Here is a 23235-nt window from a genome sequence, read left to right on the forward strand (position 1 = left end):
TAGTTGCCCCTTGAGACGGTGGTGTTGAGCTGCCTTTTTGAATCACAACAGCACCTGAGCTGCAGGTAGACCCACAATGCCCTGAGGGAGGGAATTCCAGGATTTTGACCCAGCGACAGTGAAGGGATGGTGGTATATTTCCAAGTCAAGGATATTATTGTTAGTCAAGAACAGTATTAGGATGTTTGAGGACTCCTCTACAGAGGTAGTATGGGTTGAGGTTAGAAACAGGAAAGGAGAGGTCACCCTGTTGGGAGTTTTCTGTAGGCCTCCAAATAGTTCCAGAGATGTAGAGGAAAGGATAGCAAAGATAATTCTGGATAGGAGTGAGAGTAACAGAGTAGTTGTTATGGGGGACTTTAACTTTTCAAATATTGACTGGAAACGCGACAGTTTGAGTACCTTAGATGGATCAGTTCTTGTCCAATGTGCACGTTGGGTTTCCTGACACAGTATATAGACAGGAGAAAGTGAGGACTGCAGATGCTGGAGATCAGAGCTGAAAATGTGTTGCTGGAAAAGCGCAGCAGGTCAGGCAGCATCCAAGGAGCAGGAGAATCGACGTTTCGGGCACGATTCCTGATGAAGGGCTCATGCCCGAAACGTCGATTCTCCTGCTCCTTGGATGCTGCCTGACCTGCTGCGCTTTTCCAGCAACACAGTTTCAGCACAGTATATAGACAGGCCAACAAGGGGCAAGGCCACATTGGATTTGGTACTGGGTAATGAGCCCGGCCAGGTGTTAGATTTGGAGGTAGGTGAGCACTTTGGTGATAGTGAGCACAATTCAGTTATGTTTACCTTAGTGATGGAAAGGGATAAGTATATAACACAGGGCAAGAGTTATACCTGGGGGAAAGGCAATTACGATGTGATGAGGCAGGATTTAGGATGGGGAAGGAAACTGCAGGGGATGGACACTCTTGAAATGTGGAGCTTATTCAAGGAACAGCTACTGCGTGTCCTTGATAAGTATATACCTGTCAGGCAGGGAGGAAGTACTCGAGTGAGGGAACAGTGGTTTACCAAAGAAGTTGAATCTCTTGTCAAGAGGAAGAAGAAGGCTTTTGTTAGGATGAGACATGAAGGCTCAGTTAGGGTGCTTGAGAGTTACAGGTTAGCCAGGAAAGACCGAATGAGAGAGTTAGGTAGAGCCAGGAGGGGATAAGAATTCTTTGGCAGGTAGGATCAAGGAAAATTCGAAGGCATTCTAGAGATATGTCAGGAATAAAAGAATGACGAGGGTTCGGGCCAGTCAAGGACAGTAGTGGGAAGTTGTCCGTGGAGTCCGAAGAGATAGGAGAGGCACTAAATGAGTATTTTTTTGTCAGTATTCACACTGGCAAAAGGCAATGTTGTTGAGGAGAATACTGAGATATAGACTATTAGATGAGACAGGATTGAGGTTAAATAAGGAAGAGGTGTTAGCAATTCTGAGACATATGAAAATAGGTTAGTCCCTGGGCTGGATGGGATTTATCCTAGGATTCTCTGGGAAGCCAGGGAGGAGATTGCAGAATCTTTGGCTTTGATCTTTGTGTCGTCATTGTCGACTGGAACAGTGCCAGAATATGAGGATAGCAAATGTTGTTCCCTTGTTGAAGAAGGGGAGTAAAGACCAGTGAGCCCTACTTTGGTGTTGGAAAAGGATTATAAGAGATAGGATTTATAATCATCTAGAAAGGAATAAATTGATTAGGGATAGTCAACGTGGTTTTGTGAAGGGTAGGTTGTGCCTCAGAAACCTTATTGAGTTCTTTGAGAAGGTGACCAAACAGATGGATGAGGGTAAAGCAGTTGATGTGGTGTACATGGATTTCAGTAAAGCCTTTGATAAGATTCCCCACGGTAGGCTATTGCAGAAAATACGGAGGCATGGGATTGAGGGTAATTTAGTGGTTTGGATCAGTAATTGGCTAGCTGAAAGAAGACAGAGGATGGTGGTTGATGGGAAATGTTCATCCTGAAGTTCAATTACTAGTGGTGTACTGCAAGGATCTGTTTTGAGGCCACTGCTGTTTGTTATTTTTATAAATGACCTGGATGAGGGCGTGGAAGGATGGGTTAGTAAATTTGTGAATTACACTAAAGGCGGCACGGTGGCTCAGTGGCTAGCACTGCTGCCTCACAGCACCAGGGACCCAGGTTCGATTCCAGCCTCAGGTGACTGTCTGTGTGGAGTTTGCACATTCTCCCCGTGTCTGTGTGGGTTTCCTCCGGGTGTTCCGGTTTCCTCCCCCAATCCAAAGATGTGGAGGTTAGGTAAATTGGCCCTGCCAAATTGCCCATAGTGTTAACTGCGTCAGTCAGCAGGAAATAGGTCTGGGTGGGTTACTCTTCGGAGGGTCGGTGTGGACTTGTTGGGCCAAAGGGCCTGTTTCCACATTGTAGGGAATCTAGTCTAATCTAATCTCGTCTTAAATCAGTGGACAGTGCGGAAGGATGTCGCAGGTTACAGAAGGACATAGATAAGCTGCAGAGCTGGGCTGAGAGGTGGCAAATGGAGTTTAATGAGGAAAAGTGTGAGGTGATTCACTTTGGAAAGAGCAACAGGAATAAAGAATACTGGGTTACATTGTATAAATTCTTGTCGTGTCAATTAACAGAGAGATCTCGGTATCCATGTACATAGATCCCTGAAAGTTGCCACCCAGGTTGATAGGGTTGTTAAGAAGGCATACAGTGTGTTAGTTTCTATTGGTAGAGGGATTGAGTTTCGGAACCATGAGGTCATGTTGCAGCTGTACAAAACTCTGGTGTGGCCGCACTTGGAGTATTGCGTGCAGTTCTGGTTAACGCACTATAGGAAGAATGTGGAAGTGTTGGAAAGGATTCAGAGGAGATTTACTAGGATGTTGCCTGATATGGAGGGAAGGTCTTATGAGGAAAGGCTGAGGGACTTGAGGCTGTTTTTATTAGAGAGAAGAAGGTTGAGAGGTGACTTGAGACATACAAGATGATCAGAGGGTGAGACAGGGTGGGCAGTGAGACCCTTTTTCCTCGGATGGTGATGGCTAGCACAAGGGGACATAGCTTTAAATTGAGGGGTGACAGATATAGGACAGATGTCTGAGGTAGTTTCTTGAGTAGGAAGTGGAATATCCTGCCTGAAACAGTAGTGAACTCACCAACATTAGGACATTTAAATGGTCACTGGATAAACATATGGGTGAGAAGGGAATAGTGTAGGTTAGGTGGGCTTCTGAATGGTTTCACAGGGCGGCACAACGTCGAGGGCTTAAGGGCCTGTACTGCGCTGGAATGTTCTACGTTCTAAGTCAAGATGATGAGTGGCTCAGAGGGAGGATTTCCACAGGCTTCCCACTCTCTGGGTGTAGGCATTTCCTCTCATCTTAGTTTCAAATCATTTCCCCTGTGACCCCTGGATTCTGGACGCTGTGGTCATCAGGAACATCCTTCCTGCGTTTACCCCTGTCTAGTCCAGTTACCTCAATCCTGTTTACCTCAGTCACCTACTCTGGAACCTGGAGGGGATGGTGTTCCCATTTATCTCCTGCCCTTGTCCTTCCGGATGGAAGTGGTTGTGAGTTTGGTAAGTGCTGGCTGAGGAGACTTTGCTGCGGTGCATCACTGAAATGAAAGGATTAGTCCCACTCTCCCAGCTCCTTTCTCACACTCCCCCACTTCACTTATCCCATTCCATTCTGTGTGGGGAAGGAAACTGGGAAATTGGGATTAGCTGAAGAACTGGCCGACTGAGTTGCTACAGGCATGAGGGACTGCGTGTTGGCTTCAGCATATTTACAACGCATGAGAAATCAAAGGGACAAATTTGGGCCAAACATGGGATTTGACAACAACAAAAATAGACAGAAATCTTGATGAAAACAGAGAGACCAGGCCCTTCCAATGTGTCAGAGCATCTGCTTTTCATGCTAACCCAACATAGATCTACCATGTTTGTTGTGTTGAGGACTTCCTAATCTGACTGTCCCTTCTGTGTTTCTCGTTGCAGTCAGACGGAACTATTCTGGCGATAGCACTCTTAATCCTGTTCCTGCTGCTGGCACTGGTCCTGCTCTGGTGGTTCTGGCCACTGTGCTGTACTGTGGTAAGTCAAACATTCATCCAGGCACACTCATTGCAAACTCATTGTTTTAAGCCACGCGACACTTAGCACGGGAGGAGCAGCAGTCAGATTAATCAGCATGAAGTGACAAAGTAAGTCATCTCACACAACATGGGGATTCAATCAGCTGGACAGCCAAAACAGAACAAACTTTGCACAGCCCTGGGCAGTCCAAGTTACAAGCAAGGACCCTTTTCTGCGCATCAGATCAAAGTGATTTCATCTTGTTTTTGGGAACGTTATGACTGGAGGCACACTCTGTGCACTGCACAGGCAATTTCAGTGCTGCCAACAGCACAGAGTGATTGTTTGGCTGAACCCAAACCTTCTCATTTAGTGGACAGGACACTGTGTCCAAGATCTTGAGCAATCTTTCATTTCATCACCCTGTGCAGGAAGCACACAATATGTTTCCATTCCCAAAAGTGCGAGGAGGGTTGGGTGATTATTTTTCTGAATGAATAATTCAGATGCCTCCATTGTGAACCCAGCTTTCCACAACTCAGTTTGCGCCTAGAAACACAGACAATAGGAACGGGAGGAGGCCATTCAGCCTGCACTGCCATTCCGTACCACTTTAACTCACTATCCAACTCAGACCCGGCTCCCGTTTTCTCTCCATACACCTTGATCCCTTCAGCCTTCAGAAATATATCAATCTCCTTCTTAAAAACTTGCCATGTTTTAGCCTCAGCTGCTTCCTGAGACAGGGATTTCCACAGGCTCCCTGCTTTCTGAGTGAAGACATCTCAGTCCCATATGGTTTCCCCTGTGACTGTACATCTCTATGACTCTTAAGAGCCCCCGGTCATCAGGAATATCCTTGCTGTGTTTATCCCTGTCTAGTCCAGTTTTCTCAACCCTCCATATCTCAGTCACCTTTAGACTGTGATCTCTGGCTCCAGGCTACCTGCTCACATGGAACATTGTTCCTGCACTCCAGTCCGGTTCGAAGTTCATCCCCCTGAAATTCTTCATCAGTCACTGGGGAGAATGTAGAGCTGAGGCCACAGTCAGAGTCAGCCATTTACTGAAGGGTAGAGAGATCAAATAACTGTCCTGCACCTTACTCACACCTAACCACATTGAAAATAGTGAGTGAGGGAGAGGAATACTTCAATCCTACAGCTCCAACAAAACTCAAGAAGCTCAACACCATCCAGGACAGAGCAGCCACTTGATTGGCATTTCATCCATTACCTTCAACATCCCCTCCCTCCCCCACCGACCCTCAGTAGCAGCAGTGTGTACCATCTACAAGACGCACTGCAGCAATTCACCAAAGATCCTCAGACAGCACCTTCCAAACCCATGACCACCTCCATCTAGAAGGACAAGGGGCAGCAGATACATGGGAACACCACCCCCTGCAAGTTCCCCTCCAAGTCCCTCACCATCCTGACTTGGAAATGTATCACCGTTTCTTCAGTGTCACTGGGTCAGAATCCTGGACAACCCTCCCTAACAGCACTCTCGCTGTATCTACTCCCCAAGGATGGCAGTGGTTTAAGGCAGAAGCTCAGCTCCAACTTCTCAAGGGACAACTAGAAACTAGGGAGCACTGTCTCAGAAACTCAGACGAGCTGGGAAAGACATTTTAAAGAAAGGAGAGTCCATTCATAGTTGGTTCAGAGGTTATTGATTAGATTAGATTAGATTCCCTACAGTGTGGAAACAGGCCCTTCAGCCCAACAAGTCCACACCGACCCTCCAAATAGTAACCCACCCAGACCCATTTCCCTCTGACTAATGCACCTAACACTAAGAGCAGTTTAGCATGGCCAATTCACCTGACCTGCACATCTTTGGACTGAGGGAGGAAACTCACACAGACTTGGGGAGAATGTGCAAACTCCACACAGACAGCCCCCTTACGCAGGAATCAAACCCGGGTCCCTGGTGCTGTGAGGCAGCAGTGCTAACCACTGAGCCACCGTGCCACTCCCTTTGATGGGTCCTTAGTGACTGTGCAGGCTCTCTGAATGAGCTATCCAAATTGTTGCACCCATCAGCTATGGCCCCTTCTGTCTCCACATCCCTGCAGGGATTCTCCTGCTTTATTGACCAAGCTCCCTTTGGAATGTTCCTGTTTAATCTGCTTCTCCATGCCCTTTCAGGCAGTGAGTTCCAGATCAGCGCTCTCTCAGTCTGAAACAAATCCACATCTTCTCTCTTAATCCCGGTCACCTTAAATCTCCACCTCCACAGCTACTGGAAGCTGTTTCTTCTGATGTTCCTGAATAGAACCCCCTCATGATTTCAAGCATGTTGTCTCGCGGAGTCATTGAGATCTGCTGCACAGAAAAAGGTGCTTGGGCCCAACAAGTCTGTGCTTGTCAAAAGCAGCCTCCTCACAAGTCAAATCCCCTTTCCCAGCCCTTGGCCTATAGCATGCTGCCCCTTAGTAAGGTTATATTGTCCTTGGTTTTTCCAAAATGGGTCATAAAGGCAGAGGTGCCGGTATGTCTGGAAGTGGCTACTCAAAACAATGGAAGGGGAGTGGACAGTCCTCCCAGTTCAGGGTTTTGCTTTTCCAGTTTGGTTCAGTTTCAGCAAGGAGTCAGAAAACTGCTGGGGACCGAGAGAAGCAGCTCCGGTGAAAAGAGGTTCCATGCTTCAACAGATGTTTCATACCTGAACTATCTCTCTGAAATCTCTCCAGCCTGTAAGAATCTGTGTTTGACTTTACCATTTGCCAAGGGGTGAGTTTATGGGATGTTGTAGGGATTGGAACAGCCCCTTAATTAAGTTGCAGTACAAAGTCAGTTGGATTATCAAATTCTAATTTCTGTTTTTCTTTCGTTCCTGTTTCATTGGTACTGTGTAAATAAATTGTTTTATTTAAAGGTGAGTGGTTTGACCAGCTGCATCACACCTGGAATATCCATTTTACATCTGCCTTTAAAAAAATTAAAACTAGGCTCTGGGCTACCTCTTTAAAATGTTTTAAGGTGGGGATCTGGTCTGGCCTGGTCCATAACACTGTGTCTCGGCATGGCAAGTGCACAGCTCCATCCTTCTTCAATATGATGAGGGTTTCGGTCTCCCCCACCCTTACATTCCATGTTCCCCACTGCCCTCATGGTACTGTTTGAATGAGAATGTTTGGTATCTCAATCAGCTTTCTAATTCCTCTTCCCTCTCCTCTCCTCCTCCAGATCATCAAAGAGCCCCCTCCACCTCCCATGGATGATGAGGTAAGTCCTGTTTTTCTCACCTTCCCCACCGTGGTGATGTCAAACAGTGAAACCCTGGCTAGAGGGTGTCAGAACTTTCATTCAGCAGCTGGCTGGGTGGCTGTGATGGACAGAGAGAGAGAGAGAGAGAGAGAGGAAGAGGGAGAGAGAGAGAGAGGAAGAGAGAGAGAGAGGAGGATGGAGAGAGAGAGAGAGAGCAAGGGAGAGAGAGGGAGAGAGGAGACACATCATGATGCTGAGTTTGGTTTTGATGTAGAAATAGGACCTATGGAGAATTTTAAACTTGGAGGCCTTGGCTGTTTGAGGAGAGGGAGGCCGGCTGGGAAATGAACTGCCCATTGCTTCCTACCTACTCCATTGAAGTGGATGGAATTCTGTGTGGCAAGGGAATTGAGCTCAGGGTGAATGAAGTGAGGCTGAAGGGGCAGCCCATTGGACATTGTTCATGAAGGCAGATGCACATTAGACATGAAACCAAATGGACCAGCTCTTGCTCAATTTCCAAGTCCTTGCGATCTGCAGCAGCCATCTCATGGGCAAAAAGCAAAGAGGTGCTCCCATGGTCTCAAACATCGCTCTTGCTCTGCCACTGGCACTGCCTGTTTGAGTCTGTTCAGGTGACAGGTAGATCACAGTCACTGTGCTGGTGCTGTCTGGTACACTGTGCACCTTTAGCCCAGGGTTGGTGCCAGAAAAAGCACAGCAGGTCAGGCAACATCTGAGGAGCAAGAGAGTCCACGTTTCAGGCCGGGCCCATCATCCTGATGTTCAGGATTCCTGATGAAGGGTTGAGCCCAAAACGTCGATTCTCCTGCTCCTCGGATGCTGGGCTTTTCCAGAGCCATACTTTCTCAACTCTAACTTCTCCAGCATCTGCAGTCCTCACTATCTCCTGTTTAGCCCAGAGTTACTGACAGTTCGGTCCCAGATGCTGAGATTCAGGCCATTGTCTCTGCAAACAATGGGAGCTGTGTGTGCAGTCCACAACACCCCAGCTGGTCAATATGTCTCAGCCTGGGGCAGCTGCCAGATGGTGATGGATGTGGAACCTGTTGGCATGGACGTGCATCCTTGGGAACTGTGTTCTTGGGATAGGAAGGTGTGCACATGACAATGACCCAGTGTCATTGACAAGCTTACCATTGCATCGGAAGCATAGCAGCATTAATATATGACCCGAGGGTCACCCATTTCTCTCTGTTAGCACAGAGGGTGGTTACAAACACCCTTTCATAGCAGGGACACACATTCTTTGTCAAAGAACCCAGGCAGCTCCTCAATTCTTCAAACACAAATCACCAGATTGATTCCACAAGTGAGGGATGAGGGATTGAGCAGTTTAGGTCGATACTGTGGAGTTAAGAAGAATGTAAGGAGATCTAATCGAGGTACACAAGATGCAAAAGGGAATTGATGAAATGGAGAGGATGTTCCCTCATGTGGGGCAATCAGAGATTGAACGAGAGATTGGAGTTTCAGGATAAGGACCTGGATGGATTCCAAACAGAAGTGAGGATGAATGAATTCTCTCAAAGTGCTGTGAATCTGTGGATTTCACTCTCTCAGAGTACGGCCAATGCTAGGAGATTGAGTACATTGAAGGAGGAGACAGGGAAAACCATCAATGAGTTATGGGTTGAAGGGGAGAGGGCAGCATGCAGGAAAGTGGAGTTGGGGCCAAGATGAGATCAGCCTTGTTTGTGTTAAAAGGCAGCGCAGGCTGGAGGGGCTGAATGGCCTCCTCCTGCTCCTAGTTCTCATGTACTTGGTCGCGATGATGACAAAAACTGTCATCGATTGTTCAGAAACCCATCTGGGAGGTGAATATGCCTGAGTGAAACCCAGTCTGGTTTACATCGGACGACAGATCCACAGCAATGTGCTGGATTCCCAAGTCCCTGAACAAGCCGCTCAGTTCAAGGACAAATATGAGGACCGACCTGAAAAAATGAATAAATTTCTTTGGGTTATGCTGAATTGCAGTGTAATTTGATATTCAAAATGATGAAGAAAGGGAACAGTGCGGATCCAGACAAGCTGTTAGTTGTGAGTGCTGGGCTCAGTGGATTTACATTCAATCGAAGAGGTTCAAGAGAAAGAGTGGAAGAAATCTTTCAGTCTCGAAATTGTGAGGCTGAACAGCGATAATTAAGGCAGCGATCTTGTTACTGTTTCGTAGATTAAAGAGGTGTTTCAAAGAGAAGAGATTAGAAAGCAACAGCTGACTCAGCACACATAGGATTAAACCACAATGTGTACCAGTTGGGTCAAGTGTTGTTTAAAACACACGTCCTCTCAGTCACAGGGCAAAAAACATCTTTACAAGACAGCAACAGGAGGGGTATCAAGATCTTGGACTAAGTGTAGAGATTATCTTGTTTTTATTTGTAAATGTGACAGGAAGGTGTCGACGTGACAGGCCAGTTAAGAATCAGAGAATTCCCACAGTGCAGAACAAAGCCATTCGGCCCATCGAGTCTACACTGACTCTCTGAAGAGCAGCCCACCCAGACCCAGTTCCCCATCCTCTCCCCATAACCTCACATTTCCCATGGCAAGTCCACTGTAACCTGTGCATCTTTGGAATGTGGGAGGAAAGCGGAGCACCCGGAGGAAACCCACGCAGACATGAGGAGGACGTGCAAACTCCACACAGTCAGTCAGTCACCCAAGGCTCACCCAAGATTCCACCCTTGTTCTCCTCGTGTCTGCGTGGGTTTCCTCCGGGTGTTCCGGTTTCCTCCCACAATCCAAAGATATGCAGGTTACGGTGGATTGGCTGTGGGAAATTGCTCCACAGTGTCCAGGGATGTGCAGGCTTGGGGGGCTTAGCCATGGGAAAGGTAGGGTTACAGGGATAGGCTAGGGCGTGGGTCTGGGTGCCACACTCTTCAGAGGATCGGTGAGAACTTGAAGGGCTGAATGGCCTGCCACCACACTGTAGGAATCCTATGAAATCTGTGCTGACAATCCCTGATCAATTCCTGCCTTTCCAAATGTTGATTACTCCTGTCCTTCGGATGTTTTTCCCAATAATTGCCCTACCCTTGATGTCAGGCTAACTTGTCTGTAATTACCTAATCTATCCCTGTTGCCCTCGAACAAAGGAAGCATATTAGCTAACCTGCAGTCATGTGGCACTTCATCTGTGGCCAGTGCAGTATTAAATATCTCTACCAGCAATCTCCTCCCTTGCCCCCTGTAGCTGCCTGAGTTAGATCTGATCAGGATCTTGAGGGGTTTCAAAGAATGAGGGATTTGGATGATGTGGTCTGGAACCAGCTTGGATTTTTTGTTTCTGCTCGAATCAGTTGAAGGTGAGGCCTTTAAAATCACGCATAGTTTTGTGACGATAGAAAGGAAATGGTTGTTTTTACTGGCATGCTGGCTGGTAACTGAAGAGACAGGGGGTGGTGGAGATGGACAGGGAGAGTGTTTCTGTGCGACTCAAGAGTGCAATATGCTGCAGAGTTGGTGGGCAGTGATTCTGCATTCTGGATTAGTGGTGCTGGAAGAGCACAGCAGTTCAGGCAGCATCCAAGGAGCTTCGAAATCGACGTTTCGGGCAAAAGCCCTTCATCAGGAATAAAGGCAGAGAGCCTGAAGGGTGGAGAGATAAGCTAGAGGAGGGTGGGGTGGGGAGAAAGTAGCATAGAGTACAATGGGTGAGTGGGGGAGGGGATGAAGGTGATAGGTCAGGGAGGAGAGGGTGGAGTGGATAGGTGGAAAAGGAGATAGGCAGGTAGGACAAGTCCCGACAAGTCAAGGGGACAGTGCTGAGCTGGAAGTTTAGAACTAGGGTGAGGTGGGGGAAGGGGAAATGAGGAAACTGTTGAAGTCCACATTGATACCCTGGGGTTGAAGTGTTCCGAGGCGGAAGATGAGGCTTTCTTCCTCCAGGCATCTGGTGGTGAGGGAGCGGCGGTGAAGGAGGCCCAGGACCGCCATGTCCTTGGCAGAGTGGGAGGGGGAGTTGAAATGTTGGGCCACAGGGCGGTGTGGTTGATTGGTGTGGGTGTCCCAGAGATGTTCCCTAAAGTGCTCTGCTAGGAGGCGCCCGGTCTCCCCAATGTAGAGGAGACCGCATCGGGAGCAACGGATACAATAAATGATAATAGTGGATGTGCAGGTAAAACTTTGATGGATGTGGAAGGCTCCTTTAGGGCCTTGGATAGAGGTGAGGGAGGAGGTGTGGGCGCAGGTTTTACAGTTCCTGCGGTGGCAGGGGAAGGTGCCAGGATGGGAGGGTGGGTTATAGGGGGACGTGGACCTGACCAGGTAGTCACGGAGGGAACGGTCTTTGAGGAAGGCGGAAAGGGGTGGGGAGGGAAATATATCCCTGGTGGCGGGGTCTGTTTGGAGGTGGCAGAAATGTCGGCGGATGATTTGGTTTATGCGAAGGTTGGTAGGGTGGAAGGTGAGCACCAGGGGCGTTCTGTCCTTGTTACGGTTGGAGGGGTGAGGTCTGAGGGCGGAGGTGCGGGATGTGGATGAGATGCGTTGGAGGGCATCTTTAACCACGTGGGAAGGGAAATTGCGGTCTCTAAAGAAGGAGGCCATCTGGTGTGTTCTGTGGTGGAACTGGTTCCCCTGGGAGCAGATCCGGCGGAGGCGGAGGAATTGGGAATACGGGATGGCATTTTTGCAAGAGCTGGCTTTCAGATGGGAGGGAAATTCACACTTGGAATGGGAACATTGCAGAGGAACAGGAAATGACCATGGGAGGGGATTGGGGAGTGCAGGGAAGGTTTCGCGCTCTGCAAGACTCTGCCCAGACACTGTGGATTCACATCTCCCGTTGTCCTCTCCTGTTTTCATTCTGATCATTCGGTAGATCCTGCCTGCTCCTTCATTGCATGGCACTCTGAGGGAAGTGGAGAGAGAGAGAGAGAGAGACAGAGAGAGAGAGAGACAGAGAGAGAGAGAGAGAGAGACACAGAGAGAGAGAGAGAGAGAGACAGACAGACAGACAGAGAGAGAGAGAGAGAGATCCCTCAGCAGAGGCGTTCATCCTCACCCTGCCTCAGCTCATTCTCAGAGGGTTTCGGGCAATGAGAGGACGGATGAAGAGCAGGGAAATTATTGAGTGTAGCCTGGGCTCAACCATGGTTGATTCTTTCTGCACACGTTATGTCCATGATGACCTGAGCTCCGAGATACCTGGGAATTGGGTTTTCGAAACTTCAGGCTCTGGCTCTGACTATCTGTCTGCTCCTCCTGACGTTAGTGATGGAATGCTGTCGAATTGACTGCAGGAAGAACCCCACAGGCTGCTGTAGTAACAGACAGGAGGGAATCTCTCTGTCACTCTGTCTTCCACATGCTGCTTACTATGGCTGCCTGCTTAGTGGTACAGCAGCCCCCCCCCAGAATTAAAACTGGGAGTTATCCTGACAGGTTGGTGTCTGTGACTGTCCTTTCTCCTCCTCAGTAAAATCATAATGTTGTAAGATATTGGAGCAAAAGTAGGCCATTCGGCCCGTTGAGTCTGTTCCACCATGCAATAGGATCACAGCTTTGTGGTAGATATTAATATTCCAGGTGAAATTCTTCACTGTGTTCCTTAATGTTGCAAAAGAGAACTCCTCATCCCAGTCACACCCAGAGGGTGCCACTCTCTGCAGCTGAGACAGGCTGTCCCGTGGTTTGAGGGCTGGCTCTGGGATTTCTGGCTGAGACAACCCGGAGCAGCTGAAGGTGTGGGAAAAGCTAGATTTCTCAAAGCCAGGAACGTCGAATTATATAAAACCTCACACAACTTGAAGGTATTCCACGCGCTTTACCGTGAGGTTGCAAAATGGGGAATGCCGCAACCGATTTGCGCACAGAAAGATCCCAAACACAGCAATGAGCTAGGTGTCCGCGTCAGCCAGGTGAGGCCTGTACTGAAGGTTAACCGTTAGCCAGGATCCCAAGAGCACTCCCCTGTTCTCCTCTGAAGAGAGTCATGATATCATTCATGTTGTGTGAAAAGCTCCTGTGCACAATGCAGCACAACCCTGAAGGATCAATTCAGCTTCTGTCCTTGGGGTGGAGCTTGACCCCTGAACCTACTGGCACCGAGGTGAGACTGCGAGAGTGGGTCCCTATTTCAGGATGCAGAGAAGGGGCACAAGGTGAGGCAGAGTTTGTTTCAGAAGAAGTGGAGGAAGAGCAAGATCTTGCCAACTAACACTGAAGACGTTCCTTCTGCTGACATTAATGAGTGAAAAACTCCAACCCATTGGCTGATCGGTGGGTTGTAGATAAGGCTGCTTTGTTGGACATAGTTTCAGCTTTGCAAGCAGGTATTCATTCTGAATGAACGGAGAGAGAATGGGCGAGGTCACACCTGCAAGGCTGGCTTTCTGCATTTCACCCTTCTGATTGAAACGATCAGGTTTTCTTTTTTAAATCGGTGGCCACCCAGCAGAGGGAAAGCAAAGTAGACAAAAAAAAAAATTGAAAGAAAACTCAGATCATTTGTGACACGGCCAGCCTGTCAGGTGGACGGGACGGTCAGATTCCAAATGTGGGAGCACACTGTGTGAGTCCTGAGTGTTCATTTCCATTCACGTTGTACCTGGATCTTTCGGGTTCAGACCTGCAGTTTAAACAGCAAGCCTCCTTGCCTCAGATGGTCTGTGATCAAAGCCACAAAAATGCAGCCACTTATTTATATGACCCTGAGACAAAACTCCACGTGGAAATTACTGGAAGCAAGATGTGACACAACAGACCTGGAATTCTCAGTGTGGTTCATCTCTTCGATGTGGTACATCCCCAAAGTCTTCAGCTTTGTTGAAATGGGCCTTCTGCCTGCCCATATGTTTAGCTTCACAGATGACCATATAATGAAGGGCTTTTGCCTGAAACGTTGATTCTCCTGCTCCTCGGATGCTGCCTGACCTGCTGTGTTTTTCCAGCGCCGCATTTTTTGACTCTGATCTCCAGCATCAGCAGTCCTCACTCTCTCCCAGATGACCATATATGTTAAACACATAAACTCTGAGATTTGAGCTTAAAGAATAAGGAATTCTTGAAGGCAAAAGTTAATGGAGGCGTCACCAAGTTGGAACCCCCTGGGGCTAATCAGTTTCACTCCTCCACACTTCCCAGGGAAACGTCATGGACCCTGCCAAGTGATGGTCCATGAGAGAGAACCACAGGAATTGCTGGAAGGTCCATCAGGTTCTTCAGTTGATTAGACTCCTCTTGGAAGCAGCTGAGAAAATGGGAAGATTGTTGGCGCGTTACCATGAAATGTTTCAACATCAAACTCGGACAGTGCTGGAGAACCTCAGCAGGTCTGGTGGCATCTGTGGAGGGACAGACAGAAGTAACCTGAAGGGGTCAGACTGGACTGGAAACTCTCTCTGTCTCTCTCACACCCCCACAGATGCTGCCAGACCGACTGAATTTCTCCAGCACTGTCCGTGCATGGTTTCCCGTTTCCAGCATCTGCAGTTAATCTGCTTTTATTCAAACGTTTTTACCTGTCTTGTGAATAGAGCAGGGAGATGGATGGTGTCTCCTTCACAGATGACTAACATCCAGGGACCGGCTTTGACTCTAGCCCCCTGCCCAGTTTGGACAACAACTTTACTGTCAGCTCGCCCTCCTCCCCCCCCCCCCCCAACCTCCTCCCTCCCTCATCCCCCCGACCCCTGCTCCACCCCCAGCCCCATTATAGCTTCTGGGGTTAGTGGAGGTATGTGTCTGAACAGAAGAACAAAATGGAAAAGCCCCAGTCTCTGTGCACTCTGCAGGTGCCACAGTGCATGGCTGTGCAGGGAACATTCAGAGTAAAAATGATCACTTCCTCAGTCAGCAATGAGTGTGACAATTTGTCTTGAACACTGGTTGACACATCTGTGCTGCCCATTGGGTCAAGAATTTGGAAGATTTTGATTTGATCTGATGTGATTTGTTATTGTCGCATGTACCTGAGTACAGTGAAAAGTTTTGTTTTGTGTGCAGTACAGACAGTGCTTGAGGGTAATAGAACAGAGTGAGGAACACAGTGTTACAGTTGCAGTGTGGGTGTACAGAGAGCGAGGTCAACATGACATTGAAAATTTGGGAGATCCATTCAGTGTCCTAACAGCAGCAGGGAAGAGCTGTTCTGGAACCTGTTAGTATGTGTGTTTAAGCTTTTGTATCTTCTCCCTGATGGATGGGGTTAGAAGAGTTGATAACTGGGGTGGGAGGGGTCCTTGATAATGGTGGCTGCCTTCCTGAGGCAGCAGGAAGTGTAGATGGGGCCAATGGATGGAAAGTTGGCTCACGTGATGGTATGGGCTGTGTTCACAAATTGCTGTAATTTCTCACTGTCCAAGGCAGAGCAGTTGCCATAGCAAGCCGTGACGCATCCAGGGAGTAGGGTTTCTATGGTACATCTATAAAAATCGGTCAGCGTCTTTACGCTAATGCCACATTTCCTTTGCCTCCTGAGGAAGTTTCAATGTTGTGTTTTCTTCATCGATGTGGACGGACCAGGGCAGATTATTGGTGATCCCTGAGTGGGAAAAGGGCTCTCTCAATGCGAGTTCAATCTTTACCATTCAGTTTCACATTTGGGAAGCTTTGATTCAATCACAAAACTATTTTGCTGCCGTTGGCTGGTAAACAAAAACAAAAACACAATTATTCGGTTGTTACGTGACAAGGATGCACTGTTTCAGTGTCCCAGAGACAATACAGTATAGCCCACTTGGAGGAGCGACTGATGACCCAAGGCCTTTGATTGATCACTGAGGGAGAGAAGAGGGCTGAATGGCCAGGGTTTAGCCCTGAACCAACCTCACAAAAACAGCTTGTTATCCTGACATTGAGCACACTCTTGTATCTGAAACCTTCCTGTGAGCAAATTGGCAGCTGCTGTTCCTCTTATTGAAGCAGGGACTCTGATACAAATCTGCTTCACTGGTTGGAAAACACTTTGAGACATCCTGAGGCTGTGGAAGGTGCTACGTAAATGCAAGCTAGTTTTTTTTTCCTTCCTGTTCTAAATGTAAGTGGACAGGCCATGACATGACATGTGTCTGCAGGACCCTTCCTTGTGCCACACATTAGGAAGTAATAACAGCACCAATCAGGGCTCAGAGACTCCCGAGATGTTCACAGCATGGAAAAGGCCTTCCAGCCCATTGAGTCTGCACCAAACTCTCCTTGTCCAACTGTCCAGCACTTGTCCCATAGGCTTGTATGTCTGCCCAAAACAAGTGCACATTGGTGTGTTTCTTCAATATCATGTGGGATTCTACCTGTCCCATCATCACAGGCAGTGCACAGTCTGTTAAACATTGGCATCTCCACCTCTGAGACAGACTGGGGTAATAAGAAGCTGTTCTCCGTTGGCTAGTGTACTTTGTAATGACTCGTGGATGGAAAATCATCCCCAGATACAGCATGAATCAATTGTGTTCTCAGACAACAAGAGGAAGACCACCAAGAACGATAGAAAAATGTCACCGTTGGCTTGTCAGGGATTGTGTTCAATGTTGAATGAAGCCTGTTGCTCTTGGGGCATAGTGAGGGGAAGTAACAGATAGATGGTTGGCGTCATCAGTGGTTGGTATTTCCCAGCATCCCCACCTGTTTCTCCCAAACGGACACCAATGGATGACTCCTCATTATTAAAATTGCGTCCAAGCTAGAATGACTTCAGCCAGTGCTGAGGCCATTGTGTCTGAATGAGAACTTCTTATTCAAGGGATGGGGGTGTCTGTGGCTGGACCATCCCTAATTGCTCAGAGGGCAGTTAAGAGTCAACACCTTGCTGTGGGTGTGGAGTCACGGGTAGGCCAGACCAGCTAAGGATGGCAGTTTCCTTCCCTAAAGGACATGAGTGAATCGGATGGGATTTGACAAGTGACAATGGTCACATGGTCACTGTTCAGATCTCACCATCTGCCAGAGCTATGCCCAAGAACATGAGGCTCCCTGGATTACTAGGCCAGTGGTATTACCACTCAACATTGTTTGCTGTGTGTGTGTGTGTGGAGGAGGGCAGGGAATGTGTGTGTTTGTTGTGTGTGCTGTCCAATAATCAACAATGGTTTCATGGTCACCATGAGACCATTAATCCCAGATTCTTTATTGAATTCCAATTCCACCATATACCATGGTTGGATTCAAACCCCAGATGTCCAGCACACGAGCAGAGCTGCCTGGATTAATAATCTCATCGCCTCTGTGTTGGTCGACTACGTTGTCTGTGTCAGTGTTGGTGGATCATCCTTCACTGGTACTTCCTCTGGGAATATCTGATATTTGGAGTTTGTCAGAGACGGCTGTCAAAATGCCTCCACTGGGGTCATTCATTTTCAGTGCTTTCCCAAGGTCAGCAACACCCAGGTTCAGGACAACGTGTTTAGGGTCATAGTCATCGTGATGTACAACACTGAAAGAGACCCTTTGGTCCAACTCATCAATGCTGACCAGATATCCTAACCTAATCTAGACCCACTTTCCAACACTTGGCCCATATCCCTCTAAAACCCTTCCTATTCACAGACCCATCCAAATTCCTTTTCAATGTTGCAATTGTACCAGCCTCCACCACATCCTCTGGCAGCTCATTCCACACACGTACCACTCTCTTAGGTCTAAGTTGCCCCTTAGGTCCCTTTTATATCTTGCCGCTCTCACCCTAAACCTATGCCCTCTAGTTCTGGACTCCCCAACCCCAAGGAAAAGCCGTTCTCTATTTACCCTACCCATGCCCCTCATAATTTTATAAACCTCTACAAGGTCACCCCTCCGACGCTCCAGGGAAAACAGCCCCAGCCTGTTCAGCCTCTCCCTGTAGCTCAAACCCTCCAACCCAGGCAACATCCTTGTAAATCTTTTCTGAACCCTGTCAAGTTCCACAACATCCTTCCGATAGGAGGGTGTTGATGTTGAAGGTTATGGATGAGATGCCAATCAAGTGGGGGCTGCTTTGTCCTGGATGGTGTTGAGCTTCTTGAGTGTTGTTGGAGCTGCCCGCATCCAGGCAAGTGGGGAGTATTCCATCCCACTCCTGACCTGTGCCTTGTAGATGGTGGACAGGCTTTAGGGAGTCAGAAGGGAAGTAACTCAGTGCAGGATTGCAAGCCTCTATGCTTGTCCCATGTCGTAGGAAATTGCATTTGCTATCTATTGGTGTTGATCTGAGTCTCTGACCCACAGCGATAGGGTTGAGCTAGCAGTGCAGAGAAGCTCAGTGCTCTTTTTATTTGTGCTATCAAATGGTTAAATCCATTGGAGCCAACTTGTGGCCGCTGCTTTTGTTTCTCCAGCTCAGTTGATGAATAATGCAGCTCACAGTCCTGCCGGTATGAATTGGTCCCCCACTTGGAAAATGGAAGAAAATACTGCAATTTGGAGTGAGCAGAGTGCCAAATCCAAGTTGGGATGTCTGGGCCACACCTGATAGCTTTCACTGGAAACTGTGTGCCAAACTTGCTGGCATTCCTCAGATGAATGAGAATACTTTTCAGGCATCTTTACTGGGTCACTTACAGCAAGACGGCACAGGAAGGAAGGAGGCCGGTTGGCCCATTGTGTTTACAGGGAACCATCCAGGTTCATGCCAACTCTTGGACAGTAACCCTGTGTGTTCTTAACATTCATTCTGGGTTCATCTGCAAGGGCTTCTCTGTTTGCCGACCCTCTGAGGCAGTGAGTTTCAGTGTCCCCCTCACCCCATCCCACCCCTGAAACCCCCTGCATAAATCTCTGCTTTAAATCTCGGAAATGCACCCCTCAAACAAACGTGTCCTTCCTCTCCAGTCTGGTTAGACTCCCTCATCGGACCAATCCTCATCCTCCTATGCTTCAGGGACAAGAATCTCGGACATGTCCAACCTTCCATCATTGCAAGTGTTCCCGTTCACCTCGGCCAATCTCCGCTGCACCCTCAGGGTCTGAGGAGCACCTCGCTTTGCAAGCTCCCAGGGACGGAGGGACTGTCTTATGACAAGAGGCTGTGCAGGCTGGGCCTGTACTCATTGGAGTCAAGAAAAATGGCAGGGAAGATGTGGAGTGGTTGTTCGTCCCTTGTGGGAGAGTCCGGGACCAGAGGGTGTAATCTCTGTGTTAAGGCAGAGATGAGGAGGGATTTCTTCTCTCAGAGTGGAGTGAATCTGTGGGATTGTTCACTGCAGAGGGCTGTCGAGGCTGGGTCATTCAAAGTTGAGACAGGCAGATGTTTAAAGGGAATCCAGGGTTATGGGGAAAAGGCAGGACAGCAGAGTAGAGGGTTATTAGATCAGCCATGGTGTCATTGAATTGTAGAGCTGACTCAATGGGCCGAATGGCTTTCTTCATACCGGCAGGACTGTGAGCTGCATTATTCATTACGGTGTTGGCTCAGCTAGACTGCTATCGGTTGGCTAGGAGGAATTCAGTATATGTTTCCATTGTGCCCAGGACCTGTACAGTTAAGTGGGAGAGTGTAGAGGCTGGAGAATCAAGACCCAAGTTCAGAAAAACACAGGCTTTTCTTTGGAGCAGAGCTGCTGCTAGATCAAGTGAAATCTCCCGGAGACCAGATGGAGAAACATGGGGGCTCAGAGGGATAAAGAAACCTCGCTTAGCTGGCACATTTGAAGTCAGAAAGATTTAATTTGATGAAGCAACTCTGTTTTGAAGTGATCCTCATTTGTAAACACAGAGAGGGTGATTGCAAAATCGACCAAGTGTTATCAATCTCCTCTGGCCCCCGTGAACATCCATGACATCAGAATTCTTCCTGTTTTTATATTTTCAGGCAAGCCAGACTGAGACATAAGCAAAATATATTGTGTACAACTTCGATCATGTTGGGTCTGTGCCCTGTGTTCATCTCTCTCTCTCTCACACACACTCTGTCTCTCTCTCTCTCTCTCTCTATGAAGCTATCGCGTGTCTGCAAAGCCTCATTTCACTGTTGGTTTCCAAGTCAATGGGTTGTGTCAGGGTCAGCCTTGAAGGATGTCTTTTTTTGGGGTGGGAGTGGGGGGGGGGGGGGGGGGGGGGGGGATGGCTTTCAGAGCTGAGGCATTTCCCGTTGTCCGACTTCCAGCCAGGATTGAAACACGATTTGGCTGAGCACGAGGTGGATTGTTTTGCACATGTTCTCTCACCACCTACTCTCTCTCTCTCTCATAGGAAGACTCTGATTCTGAAGGCATGCCCAAGAAGAAATGGCCAACTGTGGATGCCTCCTATTATGGAGGTCGAGGTGTGGGAGGGATCAAAAGAATGGAGGTAGGAAGACAATCCTGAATGTAAGTGAACTGAATGGGTTTTGATGGCACATGTTCTCAAATGAGCACAGTGCAAAGGTTTCTAAGTTGCCAATTGCAACACCATCTCAGGGAGAAAGGTACCCAGGGACAGCTTCTTCAGTTCCAGGATTAGTTACTGTATGACTCTGTCACCAACCCACAGTACCACCTTCAGGACAGGCCACCTCGCTACAATCCTTGCCCCTCTTGTTTTGGTGATCTGGGGTGGGTGACAGACACTGAACGGAGGGGGGAAAGGCACACTGTGTCTCTTCGGAAAATGGTAATACCTCTTTGGTAAATCATTGGCTTGTTCAAAACAATCCAAATGGGTGGCAAGTACTGAGGATAACACAAATGATTCGAGCGATCGTCATTCAGGAGATGATCATAATCATTTTATGTCGAGGTCGTGTATGGCTTAAGAAAAGGATCGCACAGTATGATCCCATTCATTCCAACAAGCAAAGCCTCCTTAATGCATGGAATGGTCAGACACTCACACAGTACAGAACAGGCCCTTCGGCCCCTTGAGTCTGTGCCAACAGGCAAAAAGAAGACCCATCATGAAAAGTCTACTGCCCCAGCATTTTCTCGTGACGTGCAGAGATCAGGAGATTGAGTTGGTTAAGCTCTCTGTTGTGTTCTGAGCAGCTATATGGGTGCTCCCTTCCTGAGCCAGCTCCCCCCACTATCACCAATCCTACCCACCCCCCAACCGGAAGGTGACTAGGGTAGCCTTGAAACAGTTGGGCTGTCTCCTCATGCCATGAGCTGACCTCCTGACCATAACTGGCAGAGGAGCTGTCCCTAGCCCAGGGTGGATCTCCCCGGATGGGGTTACCATTCGAGAATGACCAGGCACCAGAGGAATGAGTAAATGTCTCACTGCCCCCACCAGCTCGTTCTGATGCAGTGTTTACAGGAAATAATATCACAGTCAGGCTTCTTTCCAGAATGGAACTTCTTTATCATTGTTTTGCCTGCACCTGTCTGCTCCTTTCCCACTCACCCGAAGAGTTTCCTGACTTCTGTGGGCTTGTTAAAAAACTCCTGCCTCTGTCCTCCACCTGGAGGAGCTGCAACACAGAGTGACCTTTCACCCAGCCCCCACACCCACACTCTCAGAGTCTTTCTCCCTCGCCATCTCCACCTTTGTTTCTTCTCTTCCCACTCTCCCGCACTCCTCCCCACCCATTGTCAGGCAAACGCCCGTGAGATTTTTCCCATCCCGCTCTCTGGTGCCCAATCCAACCCGCTCAGCCACCCTGAGGGTATTGTTCTGTGCCTCGGTGGAATGGAGCTGAGGGGCCGAATGGCCCATGCGTGTCCCCTCTTTCTCATGAAGAGATTCGCTATCGTCTTGCCAAATCGTTACGAGCAGGAATACCCCGGTCGGTGAAGGACACACAGGGTCACAGGTAAATCCAAGTAAGACGGGTGGGGGGGGTTTGATCTCTCTCTCTCTGCCTGACTGCATTCACCGCAAATCGTGCTTGACCCATCCATTGTGAACCGATTGCCCACTCAATCCCACCCTCGGATTGGCTGACGGGATCTTCCTTTGCGTGCACCATTGCCCGGGCCGTGGTGCCAGAGGCACCCATTTTGCCTCCGAGGCAGCCAGCTGAGACCCAAGCCCCACAGGCAGCTTCTCAAAGGCCGGCGTTCCCACTTTTGCAGGTCCGCTGGGGAGAGAAGGGATCGACCGAAGAAGGCGCTAAGTTGGAAAAGGCCAAAAACGCAAGAGTTAAAATGCCGGAGCAAGAGTACGAGTTCTCCGAGTTGGGGATTCAGAACAACAACAGAGCTCGGCAGATGAACGCCCCCAGGAAGTGGTACTCACCAATCAAGGTAAGATCCCTTCAAACTCAACACAGCGGCTGCTCAGGGCAAAGGCGCCTAGTGAATGCAGGGGTCCACACAGCGTGGAGGAGAAGGAGAGATTCGTGTTGAGAAACTTCAGAACCCAAGTCCTGCACTTGAGATCAAAACTGAAGGGGGTTACTCCAGTCTGTTGCCGCACGGGTGGGGTGGTGGACAATTGGAATCTTTTAACAGAGCAGAAAGTGCTGCAGGAACTCAGGTCTGGCAGCCTCTGTGTGGGGGTGAGAGAGTGATCAACAGGACTCAGATTTACTGTCTGAAGAACTCAGCAGGGATTGGAGAAGAGTCACTGTGCTCAAAATGTCAACTCTCTCTCTCAGACCAGAGGCTGCTAGATCTGCTTGGGTTTCTCCAGCACTTTCTGTTTTATTTCAGATCACCAGCATTCGCAGCGTTTCAACTTTACGTGAAGTCTCTCATTAAACATTTCATGTGTTCAAGTACTTTGAAGAAACCCTGTCTGCTTTAAAACTGAGGAAACATGGAAATATTGAGTCTAAACCGAAGCCACGAGGAGAGATTGGAGAGTTTGGGGGATGTTTTCCTGAGAGCAGAGAAGGCTGAGGGCGTGACATGGTTGAGGTGGACAACATTGTGATGGGTAGAGATAGAGGAGGCAGGAGGAACTTGTTTTCCTGAGCAGGCAGTTCAAAAACCTGAGGTCAGCAATTCAAGCTTAGTGGCAGAGTGGGTTGTGAGGGTGGTGGGTGTCTGAAACTGACAGCATCAACCCTAAACCTGCATCTGCACCTTTAGTGCCGGAAGCTGCAGAGTTATGTGCTCGGCACATGAGCACAGGATTAGAAAGGGCATCTGATTGTCTGTG

The 23235-nt window shown here is 48.5% G+C and overlaps 1 protein-coding gene across 2 annotated transcripts in view; it reads left to right on the forward strand.

Annotated features, from left to right (window-relative positions):
- LOC122543053 (anthrax toxin receptor 1-like) overlaps positions 1-23235 on the forward strand; it is a 143971-nt gene that overhangs the window by 86407 nt on the left and 34329 nt on the right. The window contains exons 13-16 of one of the 2 annotated variants that reach the window (XM_043681250.2): positions 3977-4072; positions 7249-7287; positions 20404-20502; positions 22206-22376. In XM_043681250.2, coding sequence (XP_043537185.1) covers positions 3977-4072; positions 7249-7287; positions 20404-20502; positions 22206-22376 — 405 coding nt within the window. The remainder of the gene's footprint in view (positions 1-3976; positions 4073-7248; positions 7288-20403; positions 20503-22205; positions 22377-23235) is intronic. The other variant, XM_043681251.2, reaches the window with a different exon arrangement.

Source organism: Chiloscyllium plagiosum, unplaced genomic scaffold (genome assembly GCF_037043375.1).
Source record: "Chiloscyllium plagiosum isolate Xiang-an unplaced genomic scaffold, Cpla_swu_hap1 HiC_scaffold_48, whole genome shotgun sequence".
Lineage (NCBI taxonomy): Eukaryota > Metazoa > Chordata > Chondrichthyes > Orectolobiformes > Hemiscylliidae > Chiloscyllium > Chiloscyllium plagiosum.